We start from the raw sequence: 18,817 nt of genomic DNA on the forward strand, positions 1-18,817 counted from the left end.
GATGTACTGTGTGCCCAATGAGTGGTCGCGACGGCCACAACTCTGTCAGTTATAGGAAACACATTTTCCCATTTTTCAAGAAAATTCTTATAAGAAGTAAGTCTAAGGAACTACCTCTTTTAAATACAAGACACAATGAGTAAATAATGGGATTAAAATCGACAATTTTTGTAACTTACTCTGTTTCGAATCCCCAACGATCGCACAGCAAACCTCCACCACAGGAGAGACACAACACATTGAGCTATATGGAGTATCTCATGCATGCAAAATGCATTGAAAAATGGACAAATTGGCTAGGCTTGTCTTGCCAGTCGCTTTTATAAATACAAAATACAGCAAGGGAGCTTGCAATTAATTGCATCTTGCAATTAATTGCAAGCTCCTTTCTTGCAACAGCAACTTGCGATTGATTGCAAGTTGCAATAGATCTATCTATTGCAAAGTTGCAATAGATATTTGCAATTAATCGCAACTCGACTTTCTTGCAACACCCCCTTAGTGTGCGATCTTTGTTGAAGCGAAGCGTAAGCTAGCAGACTCGAAGCAGACTCGAAGGCCCAGTTGAGTGTGAAATGGCTCAGCCAAATGGGACCGAAATGAGTGAACGGTTCTTTTGTCAGTGACGATCGTCCAAAAGTCTGGTACATAAATCTGGTGGGCATCTGGTGCACATACTGATTGAAGGGATCAGTGGTAGGTCCATTAATAATGGTCAGATAAATTCATCGCATAACACTTGCGTTAGCTGCGCAAGAATCGAACACAAATGCTCGATGCAGCGTTCATTGTCAACGTCAATGCAAATCTTCGTGCTTTCTCCTACTACCAGCCAGTAGTACAGTACTGTACACACGTCTGTAGGCTACGTAGTAGCGGGGTAGTCCCGTAATCAAGCAGCCTTATCCATCACTCAGTGGGTTCAGTTCAGGGCAGTCAACATTGTCATTGCTTGTTATTGGATTGGTGAGTACATTACATGAGTCGCACTGTAATATTTACTGCTGTAGGCCTATGTACTGTACATGTTGTAGCTTGCGCTTGCACCCTTCACCAAGTTATTGTTTCCTGAATGTTATTACTATAATTATTAGGCCTAACGACCACGTTAGACAAGTTGTTGTAATACAGTACAGTAGGCCTATATGCAGTCTTCACAAGCTAGGCTTCCACTTCAGCTTGTTTACCAAGCGTCGAAAAGCGATGATGGTGATCCCATGTGTGTGTGTGTTGGCACTTAAATATTGATGATGGATGGCTGTGAATCAAGACAAGAGTTCTACAATGTATTTGCAGCTACCAGTTAGACGTACATCACAGGATGGGCCTACAGGACAGTGACGGGCCACATCCATGCAACCAATATGGCCAAATCGTGATATTGATCCCCTCTCTTTCTGCGTGTGCGTCTCCACTACAATTGTATGTGCAAAGTCCAGTAATAATGGAGGTTGAAAGACCCCGGCTGTGACGAAATGAATGGCGGTGAATGGAGTGGGGTCCTATTTCGCAATGATGCCCCAAATTTCAAGCTAAAACTTTTGGTCATAATGGCCCAATGGGAATTGGCTCCAAAGTCCATCATGGCATCATCCATGCGATGTGTGACAACAACAGTAGTCGGTAGAGTCAACACATCTTTGCAAGGATACCCATGTTATTTGCTATCTTTAAACTACTTAAAAGTAAAATGCTCGGTAGACCCTCTAGAATTCTATTAAAAGTTAATGAGAAAAATATTTGTGAGGGTCAGTAGGGTCAATGTACATTTTTTTTTTTTTGAAAAATTTTTACTTAGTGTCCTTTCGAGTTTCCAATTTCTACTACAGAAGAAATAGGAAACTCGAAAGGATAATTACTATTATAGTTGGGTGACCCGCACTCCACCATAGTTAATGTTTATAAATGCATGTTTACAATAAATCACATTTCATCACTGAAATTCCATGAAATCCCACTCACATACAGCAAAAATGAGCACTGAATATTCCAATGAAACCACAAGTTCGCTGTTCGATACCGGAAATATGCAGCGTATCGTCCTCAAACGTGAACGATGGGAATAGTTGCCCACTATGGAAGGGACCCGCAACTCGCCACCCGCGCTCCCATAGACAAAGCACGTAAAAGACTGTGATGCTCCCATAAGGCCATAGACATTCTTAACTCTTTTGTTTTGTTTTTTAGCATTCTGCTTTTCTAATTTGCATGCTTGTACTCAATATAGTGTCTTGTCTAGACACTATGGGCCCTACTGGGTACTCCATGTGTAAACTTGTGTATACATGTATTGTAGTGATCTACAATGTATGTACTAATGGTTACACCATCTAGTTCATAACATATTGGAGACGAAAGAAAACAAAAAATATCCCAGTGGCAGACTACCAGACTGCAGCAAGAAAAAGAAGAAGAACAAGAAGAGGAGGAGGAGAAGAAGGAGAAGTGTGGTTCACTCTCTTTGAAGAAACCCTGCCCTCCTGCTTGACATGCTTTTGGCTAAACTTGCTCAGCTCAGTATTTCAACACCACTGTTTTACTGGTGTTATTATCGTGCAGTATACAATGTAGATCTATTTGGCTGCAAATACCGTTAACTTTAAAAGCGTATGCTATTTAAGAAAGGACAAATTCTATATTTTATTGCTACAGTGTGAGAATGGTTCCCTTCGCAAATTTGACCACCCATAAGCATGTCTTTTAAGACCCATACAATCATCAAAATATGCTCGCAAATCGCAGTAGTACACTGTATATGATACAGTACTTCCATGTGGTTCAACATTTAAACATATCCTGGGTGTTTTTAGGAAAGCCTGCCATCATTAAGAAAACCCATTGAGGATAGACTGATTTTGATACAACACACATTTCCCATAGACACCTGCCTGAGTATACTCGGGACTTGTCCTCAACGGGCTAAGTTAAAAGGATAATAGGCTCAGTTTTTGTTTGTTTGTTTCCTTGCAGCTGCAGCTTGATCCCTTCCCATCATACAACAGATCAACATGGCAGTCTCGTGGATTAAAGTGGAGGTAGAAGATGATGATTTTAAAGAAGCAGAATATGCATCACAGTGGAGCGTCTTTGTTGAAGACATCACTGAAGGAGGTAAAGTAATTTTGTCAAACTGGAGCAGTTTCTGTCAAACTTTAATTGACTTTGGCATGAAGCTATGGTAATGTTTTAGGTAAAAGTCTTCAATGAATTATATTAAATCATTGATATGGACATTGTGATGGTGCTTGTACAAAGTTGTAGATTGCTTTTAAAGTTGGACAGTTCATTTCTGTTTTTAACCTCTCCCCAGAAATGTACCGGTATTCCAATGCTGAAGTGAAATAAAATGCTTTAAAATGCATGCCTAGTGCTGCTAACTTCTGATTCTATATGACGTATGTCTGTTCACGCCCAATTGCAGAAGAATATGATGATACTTGCCAGTGGTCGTCTTCCTCCATTCCAAATCTAAAGATGGGGCAAAAAGTCTCAGTCAAGACTTACAAGCTGCCTCTATGTGAAGATTGTGGGGAAGCGTTCATAAGCAGTGAAGATTTCAGACAGCACCTGATGACAAGACATGAATCCAAACATGCCCAGGAGAGCCCCACCCCACCAGGTGATGGTGATGATCGGAATGTATCCAACAGACTTCATTCTCCTACCACACAAGGAGAGCAACTGCATAGTCAACAAGCTGATGGTGAGGCCATCTCAACTGGAATGGTAGAGTATCCCATGGAGGTACATGTAACTGTGAAGGTGGAATCTCCATCTGGACTGGTAGAGTATCCCATCGAGGCAATCGTCAAGAATGAACCTCCATCTCCAGTAGACCTCCAGACACAAGCAGTCAGCCTTGACAACAACTACAGTGACTGTGATGGTAAGTGAGAGAACAAAGAGATACCCGTTGGTGTCACAGGCACTATTATACAGGGTGATCTTTTAGGCATGTGAAGCTTGCAAGAACCATGTCAAGTGAGCTGTTTTATTTCTACATACGACAAGATACTTTGATGAAGCAATTCTAACTATTACACAGTTAAAGATGAAGATTGAAAGGCAGGTAGGTGAATAAAAATCCTCCCGATTCTTTTTTTTTTTTCACTGATAGAATGCTACGGTCTTTTAAGGAGCAATGCATGTAGGACTTCTTCATAGTAGACTTCCAAAGTTCTAATTCTACAAGGAAGAATTTCATTAGAAAAGATACCTCTTTCCAAAAACACTCCAAACCCAGAACTCTCCAGGTATCCAGGTTGACACAGAATGCATGTTATTCAGGCTTACTTGAAATTTAAACTGTGTGATATTCTGTTGGCTTTATGATGTAGAGTTTCAAAAGAAACTTTTGATGATTAGAAAAAGCATAGAAAATCAAATTTATTCCTTTTTATAGTTAAGGGTATAGTACCCAATTTTATGACTAATTAAGTACTTTAAACCGGAAATTTTGCTTATTTTCCCAGGAGCCAAGATTTGTAAAATTAAACTGAATGCAAAAGCTCTTGTCTCTTGTAAAAGTAGAAATTTTGCAGTGTTGAAATTTTACTGCAATTCATGCAGCCAGAAACCAGCAGGAAAATAAAAGCATGTGAATATCTTTCCTTCCTATATGTTCCAGTTTAATGTCCTGATTCAATCGAATTAAAAGCACAGGAAACTCATCTTATACCTGGTTGAGCGCAAAAAATTACAAGTGAAAATATGGGCAAGTCCAAGATAAAGTCCCCTCAGAAGGCAAAATTTCATCTTTGCTGAATATTGACATGTTTGGTATCATTTTGAAGCTTATGAGTTGAAGTTTTGATTTCCAGGGAGGAAAATATATCATACTATAATTCGAGCAACATTTGTCTGTCTGTTTGTCTGTCTGTCTGTCTGTCTCTCTGTCTGTTCCTCTACTCCTCCCAGGTCCTTGGTCCGATCTCCATCAAACTTAGTGGATGGAAGCAGGTTGACCGCGAAATTGCCCTTGAGGGGTTCATTTTTGGAAAGGTCAAGGTCACTGGGGTCAAAGGTCAAATAACTTCTAATCTTCGTCAGCTGCAATAATCAGACACCCGATAGAGGGTGGTATATTGATTTCTTACTTTTCCTACCTTGGCTGCATTGGTACATGCGGTGGCACCTCGGTATGACATATTTCCCCCAGAAATCATCATACTATAATTCAGGCAGCGTTTGTCTGTCTGTTTGTCTGTCTGTCTGTTTGTTCCTCTACTCCTCCCAGGTCCTTGGTCCGATCTCCATCAAACTTAGCGTGTGAATGCAGGTTCACCGCGAAATTGCCCTTGAGGAGTTCATTGTTGGAAAGGTCAAGGTCATTGGGGTCAAAGGTCAAGTAACTGTTTTTTGCTACTCCTTGGGATTCCCCCAGAAATATTCTCAAAAGGGATTTCCCAGGTGTAGGCCTACTTATGCTTCCAGCAAGTTTGGCCAAGATCGGACCAAGGAGGTTTTATACATGGAGTTCCAACTGGCTGTAATTATTCAAACAGTTGTCAGATTTCTATTGAAATGTACAAAAGAATTCCACAGGTGCACTTGTGCCTTTGATGTGCCGTCTTGCTGAGCAATCTGAAGATTCATTTTGAACGTTATCATAATGTTGGCCATATTTTGCTTTTTATTTATTAAATGAAATGAAATTTCACTTAATAATAAAGCATGTCAAACAAAAGTCAATTCCATTCAGAAATTTGCGCAAAAGTGTAAATCAGAGCTGTATTATGTGAAAATGTTTAAAACTGTACCATCCTGGAAAGCTGGTTTTATCACTTTTCGACTTAATTTCCCCAAATGAAACTAACGTAATAATCTTCAGGTATAATTCTTTATTGATAGAATATCATATTAGTGCCCGCGTATGCCCAGTCGAGTAATTTTCATCTTCATTTCAGCATTTTTTCCTCAATTTATGTTCGCGCATCCTCGTGTCTGTACCACCTAGCTTTTATAAGAAGGGATAGCGAAAAGTAATTACCATCACAAAGACATATCTTCCTTTGAAAGTGGCTGGTGATTATGCAATGAGACACGAGTCAATTGTCTTCGTATCGGCACGGCAGATCCTGTTTGGCACATGCTTCAAATATTTTTGAGCGGCGGCTTCGAACATAGAACATAGAACATAGAACATAGATCAAAGGGAATAACTCTGTTGTTACTCCTTGATCGGACCAAGGAGTAGCGCAAAACAGTTATTTGACCTCCGTTGACCCAGTGACCTTGACCATTTCTGGGGGAATTCCCATAGAGGATTTCTGGGCACTGGCTGAAGCCAAACCAGCATGATACATGTACTCTCTGATAGTACGGATCATTCCACTCCTTTCTGTTGGACAAGCCCCCCCCCCCCCCATGCCCCACTAAGGCTGATTCAGCACTCCATGGGTACATTGACTACTTATGTAAATTTATGCAAATTTCAAGGGCTTCATTTGCATAAATGTGAAATACAGCATTACGTATGGGACATTTATAAAAATTCATATTTGTTCAAAGGAAAGCAAATTATATTTGATTAATATGTGGACATAAGAAGTTCATCAAATAGTTTAACTTGGTATGAAAATTTAGGGATTATGCAAGTGATTATGCAAATTAGCTCGTGTCCTATCATGGGATGTCCCATACGTAACAAATTGAGGTCATTTTATTTTTGGTTTTTTCTGAAATTTCTAAGGTTATTTGAATGCCCTTTTGGGAAGTTCTAATTTATTGTTTAAAGAAGTTAAATACCACAGAAAGAACAAAAAAATAGTAAAAGAAATATTTTTTTATAAGGCAATTCAAAAATAATGTTATTCATGGGACAAATGTGTTACGTATTGGACATCCTCATACATATTGCATATGAATGCATGTAGCTAGATGGGAAGGTCTCCCAGTACACAAATCGTCAATCATCCTGCAGAAAGCATCCCAACTTTGCAGCTACTTTTGAGTTATATACACTTGAAACAATACATATTGACTGAACAATTTTCAGAATGGGGGAGGGGGGATGCCAAAATACACAATGAAAATCAGCATTAAAGGGATGGTACAGTTTTTGTAGAAATGGGTATTCAGTTTTCAACATTTTACAAGATGATTGGAAACTACCTTTAGGGAACATCTAAGACTAAAGGAATTCCAAGTTTATTTGATGAAGATCCAATTTGAAATGGCTGAGATACAGTATCAAAAAACAAACAAATACAAAATAAAACGAAGTGGTCCTAATGAAAAGTGTGACCCACCTTTTATTAGGACACCACGTTTCTGGATGTCTCAGTTACTCAGTTATTCAGTTTTTAGTAGTAGCCACGACAAAAATCATGGGTACACTGGTGTGACTCGAATCAACAACCTGATTGCTAGACAGACATCATTTATCTACTCGATCACTGGGGTTCCACACAGCAGGTATTGCATATTTATTAAAATTAATATTTCTTGTGAATGGCAAACTACCCTTCATAATAATAATAATAATAATAATTTTTTTTTTTTTTTTAAATAAAAATGTTAATAGTTTTTTAGTAGTAACTATCCTGATCAAAATACAGGACATGCATACTCAGGTTGGTCATAGAAATATAAAATGTGATTAAATATGATTATGATGGTAAATATTTAGGGAATACTGATTCCCTTGATAATCTGGATCAGTATTTGAGTTATTCCAACTGATTCTACTTCAATAATTATGCAAAATACCCATAAACATGGTTCTCCACACACTAAACGAATGGGGGACAAAGGGCATGCATACTTTAAAAAATTGGTCATAAGAATTACAAAATATGATTAAATATGATTATGATGGTAAATATTTGGGGAATATTGTTCCCTTGACAATCTGGTTCAGTATTTGAGTAGTTTCAACTGATTTTACTTCAATGATAAATGCAAAATACCCATGAACATGGTTTTCCACACACTAAATGAATGGGGACAAAGTGTCCCATACATGATACGTAACTGTCCCATACGTAACACGTCATGTCTGTCTTTAATTAGAGCCTGTAATTAGTGTTTTTTTTGCCTCATGACTTGAAACTTACCTCTGATAATCTTGAGTGTTGTGACTTTCATTACAGTGAGTTACAAGTTGTAGAATGAAATACTTTCAGAGAGTTTTGAGGTTGAAAAAAAATGTAAAAAAAAAAAAAAAAAAAACTTTTTCTGGTCCCATACGTAACAGCACATATCTTCTCTTCTAGAATATAATTGTCATGGTCATTTTTCTCCATTTTTTACATGATTATACTTCTCCTAGATATCAATCACCATGATAAAGTTCAATATGATCTAAGGCCATTAACACTATTTTTCAGGTCATTAAAGTCTCTGAATGTCCCATACGTAACGCGCGCGTTATCTTGGACTTGCCCATATCCACTTTTTCAGTACACTAGGTATGCATTGAATGCCAGTGGCAATTCACAGAAATTTTATGTTGGGAATATTTCTGGTTTTATATACTCAAAGGTTGCTCATTGATGAAGAGCAATAGTCCATATGCCTATACCATATTCACACCATGTTTTCCTCCAATTTCCTCCAATTTTATGTGGCTTTGAAACAGTCTGACAAGAATACATGATTGTATTTAAGTGTATTTAAAGAGAACAGCACAATCAGTATGCTACACATTAGAAATCATGTCAAGCAATTATCCTCCATTTGATGAGCATAATCTGTGGAAGCCAGGGGAGAATAATATTAGCAATTTCTGCTATAACTGTGGAGGGGTATCCATTTAAAGGGACTGTATAGTTTTGGTTGAGACCTAATTCCATGTTTCTAACATTTTTTTGTGAGATAATGAGAAACCTCTTTTGAAATATGAAAGAGCATGTAATTCTATGAGCAATTCAACGTTTATTTGATGAAAATTGATTTTGAAATGGCTGAGATATAATCCAAAAGAGAGTGAGTCTAATAAAGTGTGGGACCCACACTTTATTACGATCGATTTGTTTTACTTTGTTTTTGGATGTTTCAGTCATTCCAATCCCGATCATCAAATAATCTTTGAATTCCTCTTAAGATGGTATGCTCTGTACTACATGTATATCGTAAGTGTTTTCTTGGTATCTCGCAAAAAGTTAAAAGCCCAATTCTCATCTCAACCAGTACTGTACCATCCCTTTAACACAATTTTGTTTACAAGTTTTAATTTGTAATGGGGGGGGGGGGTTAATTGTGGGTTATAAGATATTTCATCCAACAAAAAAGGCAAAATTTCTTTAAGGAACTTAGAGTACAGTATGTGGCTGCTTGTAGGCACAGTCAACTTTCTTTAACTGCAGAATTTGAACCATATAAATGGTGGATTGTCAAATGATGTCACTTTATATTGAAATGGAAGTGATTTTCATGCTTACAGAAGTTTTACTTGGCATCAATGAGTGAAGTTCCTCTATGATTCACCGGAATTCACAGGAATATTATTGACATCAACTGCGGACACTGCTTGGTTCTGAGCTTTTATGTTACACCAAAATATTTCGCATACAACTTATGTAGCATTGCAAGGTGCTACATATTTTTTTTTTTTTTTTTTTTTTTTTTTTTTACCCCTTGCCCTGTCAGGCAAGCATATTTTTGAATTATTGCAGAACACTCGCCGGAACATGAATTTTACTTGCCCTGAAAAAGAGTCCAAAAATATAAGAAAGTGACGAAGAAAATCACTTGAAAGTCAAGGGCTTAATAAATCACAATCATTTGAATAAACATTACGCATTCATTCACATGCCTAAGTACATTACAGTGACTTGGTTTGAATTGATAGTGGTGTTGTTATACATTTGGCATTCCTGCATGCAAGTGTTGCAAGATTATTAAAATGAATTTTAGTGTGTTACATCACTATCTAAACAATCATCTTTGAGCATTTTTCTTGTTGAATTCTTGGGTTGCAGGGGAGAAAGGTGGAAACAAAATTGGCTTCAAAACATTTTGCTTGCCTGATTTGGGCAAGCATTTTTTGCCATTATTCCATCTAGAAACACTTTGCCGGACTTTAATAACCCTAAAAGGGCCGGTCGGGGGGGGGGGGGGGGGGGGGGGGGGGGGGGGGGGGGGGAATCCGCCCCCCCCCCTCGACGTTTCGCGCTATAATTCTGTTACGCGAGAAGGCCTCATCGCGAGGCTTCTTGACTTTGTTTGTTCAAGTCTCGCGCAACTTTTGAGACCAAATTTGCGATGTCCGTGCGTACTTTTGCGAAGCCATGCCCATTTTTGTAACGGAATGTCGCCCCAAAACGGGCACAATTTTGTGATTTTGTGTACATTTCCTATGGAAAACAGTGCTCTGTCGTGAAAGTCATAAAAACCTGATTATTTTTACAATTAATCACTTTCATTGATTAGTTTTGTGCTAATTATGGTAGAAAAGTGGTCAGTGACAATTTCTAATGAAAAAACAAAGAAAAAACAAAAGTTGAAAAACAAAGAAATGCAAAAGAAATTCTGAAAACAATAAAATACATAAGAATTGAAATGAATTTTGGAAGTTTTTGTGATGTACAATCGTTGAATATGCTGCAACAGATTTACAGACCAAAAATTAGACTCTAAATGCTTTTAATTAGGCTAAAATATGATCTTGAGCTTAATTTGCATAATTAATTAATTAAAATTAGAAATTGATTGTTTCAAAAAATCTTATGACACAATCTTGTAGATTATGACGCAGGTCTCACGCATGCAAAATTTCATCGCGATCGCGCCACCGATGGCCGAGATCTCGGGGGGGGGGGGGGGCGGTATCCATCCCCCCCCCCCCGGCCTGAGCATAGCCAAAAAAGCCCGGCTCCTTTAAGGTTAAATTTTCACTTGCCCCGAGCAATCAGACAGATGCTTAAATGAAGCACCCTGCATTGTCTGAGTATATCTTTTCCTTTTTAATCCAGATGATGCTCTGGACAGTCTACATGTTGATCACAACAGGACCATGGCTCAGGAAAGTGTGACATCAGCAGCCTTCAATCAAATGCAGTCCATTGTACGTGGTAGACCATCGATGGCCAAAGTCCTAAATGTATGTGACCAAGCAGACACTCCAGTGGAGTACAACTCCGAGTCTAATGGGAACATGACTTTGTCAAGCAGTGGAGAATGCCATATTTGTGGAGGCCATTTTCTTAATCTTGCAAGACACATGATACTGCATCAGGGAAGACAGACATTCAAATGTGAACGATGTTTCAAATACTTCGCTACACAGTGGGACCTGAATAAGCATGTGAGGGCAGTACATCCAGGAGAATTGCCGTTTGTATATAATGGACAATTCGACAAGCGTGAAATGCGCCCAAAGACCTTTGCCAAGAAGTGGGATCTTAACGAACACCAACAGCTGCACTCACAATCAATCTTAACCTGCAAAAATGTAGTGAAGTGCAGCTGCTGTTCCAAGTGGTATCCAAGCGACTGGAACCTTGAAGCACACAAGAAAAACCCTGTTCTCAAAAAGTGTGATGCCCCTAAAGAGAGTGATGTGCATAAAGGTGTGCCAATGCAGTTTCTAAAACACTGTGTTTGCTACATCTGCAAAAAGTCTTGTGGAACACCCGATGAACTCAGGAAGCACATGCGCACTCACATTGAGAAAGATCTAGCAAACATCTCAGGGGTTCTCACAGGTAAAAAAAAACAAAAAAAAAAATCTTGCTATCTCTTTTGTTTTCCTACTATTTTGTTTCTAAATTTTGTGTGTACGTGAACAGCACACTTGATTTATTACAGTACGAGGCTGACAACGGAATGGCATGACTGTCACACAGGGCCTGTGGAGCGTTTTCAGAAGTGTGGGGGCCCACTTCCGGGTTTCATGAGCTAACAAGCAAAAAAAAAAAAAAAGGTCCCTGTCTCATCTCTCCCACCCTCCCTTTTTGTGTTTCTTCAGTTGACAAGCAATAAAAATTGACCTCAGTTCATCTCTCTACCCTTCCATTACTGTTTTTTTTTTTTTTCAGCTGACAAGCAAAAAAAACACACAAAAAAAAACAAACTAGAAAAGCACTCCGAGAGCGCAGACCTCCGCCAAGCAGTTACTTTCCACTGATGATCTTGCTCTACCCCAATATAGAAGCCTTTGTTACGTCATAAACATTCAGATGCACGGCGCGCCTCTCCCCAGCAGAAACTAGAGCACGCACTTTAGAGCCGCGCATGCAAACCTCAAATATGCGCAGCCTGAACTCCCAAGTTCATTGACCCTACCTGCCAAAATACCAAAATCCTTCATAAATTCCCCCGAAATTCTCGGATCACTACCAAAAGTTAATCGTTTGTTACTCGTGTCATTCTCAATCTTTCCTGCAAGTTTCATCCCAATTCGTTAACTACTTTTTTCAGTTATTTTGCACACAGACAAACTAACGAACGAACTAACTAACTAACAAACAAACCAATGGTAACGAAAACATAACCTCCCCCCTTGGAGGAGGTAATAAAATAAAATAAAATAAAAAAAAGGTCTTCAGTGGAAAAATGTAACCTTACCATGCTCACACTTCAAGATCGCTATCTCTGTCTATTTCAATTTAGTGCCACTTACAATTGTACATAACTTCTGGATTTAAAAAAAAAAAATGTGGGGGCCCAAAGTGATGACCCCTTATGTATTCCTTTGTATGGTGCACAAAAAGTGGGGGGGGGGGGGGGCCGAGCCCCCATGGCCCCCATGGTTCTGCCGGCCATGTTACATACTGATTACCATAAAGGTACTGTTTACCACTGGGAGCAGTGCTTTAAAAAATGTTTGAATTATCACATTTGATGCATTGTGTCGGTGTGAAAGTTGTATCACAAAACATCCTACCATGTATAAAAATTTGCCATAAACCCAGAATACGGTGTATAAGGAGATATCGCCAGTTTTCTCAATAAACCTTAATCTGTAGACAGTTTATTCTTAAAACAATTTTATTATAACTATTGTTCACATTTTGTCTATTTAACAATACTAAACATTGATTACACTTATTAACAATTTCACATTGGCTGTTTCTAACCTTAACTCACATTTCAGAAGTATTTTGAAACACTAAAGCTCGCTTTCTGTTTCATTGTAAATAATGCCTTTAAGCTGTAGGCCTAATATGGTGTACAAGCTTCAGGTGGTCTGAGGACTTTTTTTGACAGTGCAGTGCAACTCCTGTTATTAAGAACACAGTTCTAATGAAATTTCAGATTTATCTCTTCTGGCAATCCCCGCGACTCACCCATTTCAAGTTTTGGGCATGCTCAAAACTTGGCTATGGGTAAATTGGACTTGCGTTTGCAACTCCTAAGTGTTTCTGGGTTTTCAAATGATTGTTTGATCGGAAAAAAAGGGGAAATTGTCCTCTTTTGTTGTTAACTGGAATGTTTTGTTGTTGTTGAACTGCCCTACGTGAAAGTGTACGTAGTAAACCTAAAAAATAATAATAGTAGGCACATCCTTTTTTTTATTCCTCTTTTGACAACAGGACTGGGCGTGAATTCTGATGCAAACAGAGTGAGCTCAAACATTCAACCCACACCTTGTGAAGCGATAGCAACCGAATGCCACCAAATTAGCAGTTGCCACAACACACTCGAAGAAACTCATGTGGACACTCCTCATGATGGCAGGGTGCATCCTTTCCGATGCATGGAGGAGTGCCTGTGCGGTGTCTGTGGCAGGATGGTACCTTGGCAAAAACTGGACGATCACATGATTCACCACAAGGGTGAGAAACCATACAAGTGTCAAGTGTGCTTCAAGCACTTCACCATGAGGTCTCAACTCCAAAGACATATGTCAGTTCATCGTTCCAAGCATAGCTCCTACTCTCTGTATACCTGCGAAATATGCAAGATGGTGTGGTCCTCAAATCGCCACTTGTTCTTGAAGCACATGAGAACACACAAAAATGTGAAAGAGACTGCTTCGTGGTCACCTCCCAATATGAGGCAGCTGAAAGGTAAGGGACATTTGAAGAGTTTGTTCGCAAAAACCGATAAGTCCATTTTTGAAGATTTTGAAGTACAGTCGCTGTCATAAAGTACAAAATAATATATAATAATATATAATAATAATAATATATTGGTCACTATTAGTACATATAAAGGTACAATAAGTTATTGTCAAAAGAAGCAAAAATTTTCTTATTATTCTCTTTATTTTTCTTGACCTTTAATGGCAAATACATGTATCTTCATTTGGCAAATATGGACTTAGCGGTTTTTGCAAGCAAACTCTTCATTTGCTATGTGATATGATTTCATGAATGGGTGAGAAATCAAGGGAAGTAGGGGTATGTAATGTTTAATCCTGCTACAGTATGGTAGGGTTCAGACTCGCCTCACTGTACTAGTATTGTTTTGTCTTTGGTGTCCTATGTATCAGCTCCCACCTGAAATGAGACAGGGCCATTTTCTCTACTGTGTCTTGGACACTGAAGCTGGTGTACATGAACTTAAAAGAAAAAGTGAAATAGCATAAAATTATCTGGTACATTGAGTGCAATAGGCTACAGTAAATTGCATCTGATTGATAAACTGCCATTCACTGACAAAAAGAAGCACCGATTATCATTTTTTAAAATTTGTTTTATTTTATTTTAGAAGTAGCCATGATAAAAATAAGGGTTAGAGTCAGTACTGACTGTCGGGCATAAGCTTGGCAGTCAAGTTGGATATGATACCTGCTACAATGTACATGTATGTAGTCGGGGGGATCAATGGTTTGAATCTAACCAGAATACGTACACCCATGATCTTCATAGTGGCTACTGGTTCAAATGGGCATTCTGATATCAATTTTTACAAGATACATATTGTAATTAGCACTTTTGTATGAGATATTTAAAGAGCATACAATTTAAAGAGGAATTCAAAGTTAACATGACAAAAATCCGTTTTGAAATGGCCGAGATATCCAGAAACGTCGTGTCCTAACGAAAGGTGGTCACATTTTTCATTAGGACCACTTCGTTATACTTTGTATTTGTTTGTTTTTTGATACCTCGGCCATTTCAAGTTGGATCTTCAACATATAAACTTTGAATTCCTGTAGTCTCAGAATTGTATACATGTGCTTTAATAATTCATAGAGAGTGGTTTCCAGTCATCCTGTAAAATGTTGACTACTGAATCCCCATTTATACGAAAACTATACCACCCCTTTAATGTTGATTTGCATTGTGTATTTTGCCATTCCCCCCCCCCCCTTCTAAAAATTGTTCAATCAAGTACATGTATTGTTTCAAGTGACTATTACTCAAAAGTAGATGCAAAGTTGGGATGCTTTCTGCAGGATGATTGACCATTTGTGTACTGAGAGACCTTCCCAGCTAGCTACACGAATGCATTCACATGCAATATGTATGAAGATGTACCATACGTAACGCATTTGTCCCATACGTAACATTATTTAATTGCCTAATAAAAAAATATTTCTTTCACTATTTTTTCTTCTTTCTATGGTACGTAACTTCTTTAAACAATAAATTAGAACTTCCCAAAAGGGCATTCAAATAACCTTAGAAATTTAAGAAAAAACCTTAAAAAATAATCTTAATTTGTTATGTATGGGACATCTCATGATAGGACGCGAGCTAATTTGCATAATCATTTGCATAAATTCTAAATTTTCATACAAAGTTAACTATTTGATAAACTGCTTATGTCCGCATGTTGACTGATATCATTTCCTTTTCTTTGAATAAGTATGAATATTTATGTCCCATACATAATGCTGTATTTCACATTTATGCAAATGAAGCCCTTGAAATTTGCATAAATTTACATTATATCATGATCAAAACTACAACTCATTAAGCTTCAAAATGATACCAGACATGTCAATATTGAGCAAAGATGAAATTTTGCCTTCTGAGGGGACCTTATCTTGGACTTGCCCTCTTACATTCAAAGATGATAACCACGAATGCAAGAATTCCATACATTTTATTGAGAGAACTTCTGTTATTATTTGTTGAAATACAGAGAGATGGGTATTATTTTGTTATTTCTGCAGGTGAAACAAAAGACCCTCTTCTCCAAGATGATGTACGTTCTGCTTTAGGAACAGGCACAGTCATGCAAAGTGAAATATCGACAGACTTTGCTGCAGCAGAATCAGACCAGAAAATGAGTTCAGATCTTCCTCATCACTATTCCATGCAAGCTACGAAGGATATGAATTATCTTGCAGGTGCAGGTGAAATGAATGACACATCATCAGTGGATGGCGAGAAGACCATTACAGACCCATTAGCCTCGGCAGGAGAAGCCATACCATCAGAGGATATTAAGGAAGAGCCAATTTTCCCAGCACTTGGTCTCGGAGGAGAAAGTTTGACACAAGCTGCAGACTACCAAGTAAGCAATTTGACCAGCCTTTTTACAAGTGATGCCTGCAGCTCAGATTCCTCCAGTGAAACTATGATGGCAACCCACCTCGTTGAATCAGAGAAGATAGTGAAATCACACCAACACCGATCGAAGAGACCCAAGGGGAGAAGTGAACAGTGCAAAGTGTGTGGCAAGTCCATGTACTGGCAGTATATGAGTGAACACATGAGGATCCACTCGGGAGAGAAGCCATTCGAGTGCAAAGTCTGTTCCAAGTCTTTCTCAAGACAGTCAAACCTCCACCGACACATGTCTGTGCATGGTCCCGAGTACGCCTACTACACCAAGTACTCCTGCTACATCTGCAACAAGTCATGGGGCGAGCAGAGCAAGTTCAATGACCACATGAAGAAACACAGTAGCGAGGAACTTAGCCAGGCAGTGGGACATGATGCAGATCTGATGAGAAAAAGTGGTAATTTTTGTCTCAACTTTATTTTTATTGAATTTTCAACATTGTAGGGGAATCTCGGATGAGGGATCAGTATTGCTTAGATTCCTTGTGTTCCCCCATTCATAACTTTATCTGCCCTGGGCCCTGTTTCATAAAGTTGTTCGTAAAGTTACGAACGACTTACAAGCGACTGGTGATCAGTTCTTGTGGTGAATTATTGAAATTCTAGTAAGTATAGCACATCGCAACTGATCACCAGTCGCTTGTAAGTTGTTCGTAACTTTACGAACAGCTTTATGAAACACCCCCCAGGTGCATTTGCCAACTTGAAGCTTGTTCATTGGAATACAGTTACCAGAAATGTACAAAAATGTCCTCTCCAAATGTGGCCTTGTTGCGAGTGAGACTACTCAGACGGCATCACAATGTCTCTATCCACTACTGATACAGAGTCCATGACTACAGTTTTTGTTATTTTTATAGGGTAATGTGTGAGATAATTGGTGAAGGTAATTAAATGTTATTCTAAGATTGTAAGATCTGATCACATGACATGACAGTGTTTAAAAAAACACAAACAAAAAACAACAAAAGAAAACAAAAAACAGAAACAAACCAGAGTGAAATTTATCATCAATGTACAAGTTCTGGATCCTATTTTACTATAAATCAAGCCATGTAAATCCATCCAATGTTGGAACAGATTAAGATCAGATCTATTCAGAAAGGATTCTAGAGCATGGCAAGGTGGGTTTGTAATAGTATTGTTCCCAAATTGATCAAGTGAACCAGTCCCTAACTTCTGAGGACTGATTGATATCAAAATAAGATGAATAGCTAATAACTTCTGAGGTCTGACTGATCCCCAAATTTGCTCCTATTATCAGTTGAAATTAATCTGAATAGATTTTTGAGCTTATGTGAAATAGCACCCTGTAATGCTTCACGCAGATGTACATGTGTGTTTCATGGTTTGTATTTATATATGCTTGCTCAGTTGACGCAAAGATACCATTTCAACTGAATTTTAATACAAAGTTCTGTAAATTGCATCTTGTTTTTAAGCGGAGAGGCAATGTTTTCGGGTTGTCTGTACATCTGTCAATCAATCTATATATGTGTCCGTCTTTTTCCAAATCTCACTAGTATGATTTCTATAAAAAAAAAAGAGAAAAAGGTTTATGTGGGTTTTCTTTGTACCTGGTTCCAAGAGAAGTCATTTCCTTCAGTCTTATGTACAAGAAAACTGCTTTGTATTTTCATTGTAAAAGGTATGTTATTTTTGCATTTACAAGAATGTTGCTTTGCCACAGTCATGAGGATAGGGGAAACACCTCTGCAACCACACACTGTGGCACTGCTCTACCTGAAAAGGAAAATAGAGAACACTTGTACAGTAATTTAAAGAATGATGCTTTTCAAAACAGATCATCATTGTATCCTTTCCTAATCCTTTCACAATGGAATATAATCTCCATCCCAAAACTTTGACTTCTAATCCTTCTATTTATGTTTTGGCAGTAATTGTTTCTTCAACAATAATGTTTTGCAGCTCAAGAGAGTGATGCTGAAGAAACCGTGACTTCGAGGGAGCTACTCGGATCTTCTGAAAGTGAAGAAGAGTCGTGCCGGGCACCTGCTCATATGAGAGACCAGACACGCTTAATGCAAGGAGGCACCACTTATGGTAATGCTTTACCAGAGGGAGAGGAGAGCAAGTGTCTTCTTGGAGCCACCACGACTGGAGGACTTGTGACAACGGAAAGGAGTACCATTGCCTTTGAAGGCGGGAGCACGCATACCCTAGGCAAGGGTCCCGATGTGCGTGAGACAGAGGTACACCATGTAGCATCACTTCCCAATGCCGTCGACAAGCCAAAAAAGGTGCGCTTTCGGAAACGTGTAGCGTGTAAAGTGTGCGGGAGATTCCTTTACTCCCACTACCTAGCTAGTCATATGAGGGTACACACGGGAGAGAAGCCATACACATGCCTGGTCTGTGGTCGGCAGTTTGCAGCAAAGTCTAACTTTCAC

General features: G+C 38.6%; 1 protein-coding gene across 1 annotated transcript; it reads left to right on the forward strand.

Annotated features, from left to right (window-relative positions):
- Window positions 1-917: 917 nt before the first annotated feature.
- LOC140244025 (uncharacterized) lies at window positions 918-18,445 on the forward strand (the record flags this gene model as incomplete). The annotated part of the gene is made up of 7 exons (XM_072323679.1): window positions 918-966; window positions 2,971-3,111; window positions 3,422-3,886; window positions 10,917-11,648; window positions 13,479-13,955; window positions 16,013-16,804; window positions 18,336-18,445. Coding segments are annotated over exons 2-7 (2,679 nt in total), but the record flags the coding sequence as incomplete, so codon positions are not given.
- Window positions 18,446-18,817: the final 372 nt, after the last annotated feature.

This window comes from Diadema setosum, chromosome 20 (assembly GCF_964275005.1).
Source record: "Diadema setosum chromosome 20, eeDiaSeto1, whole genome shotgun sequence".
Lineage (NCBI taxonomy): Eukaryota > Metazoa > Echinodermata > Echinoidea > Diadematoida > Diadematidae > Diadema > Diadema setosum.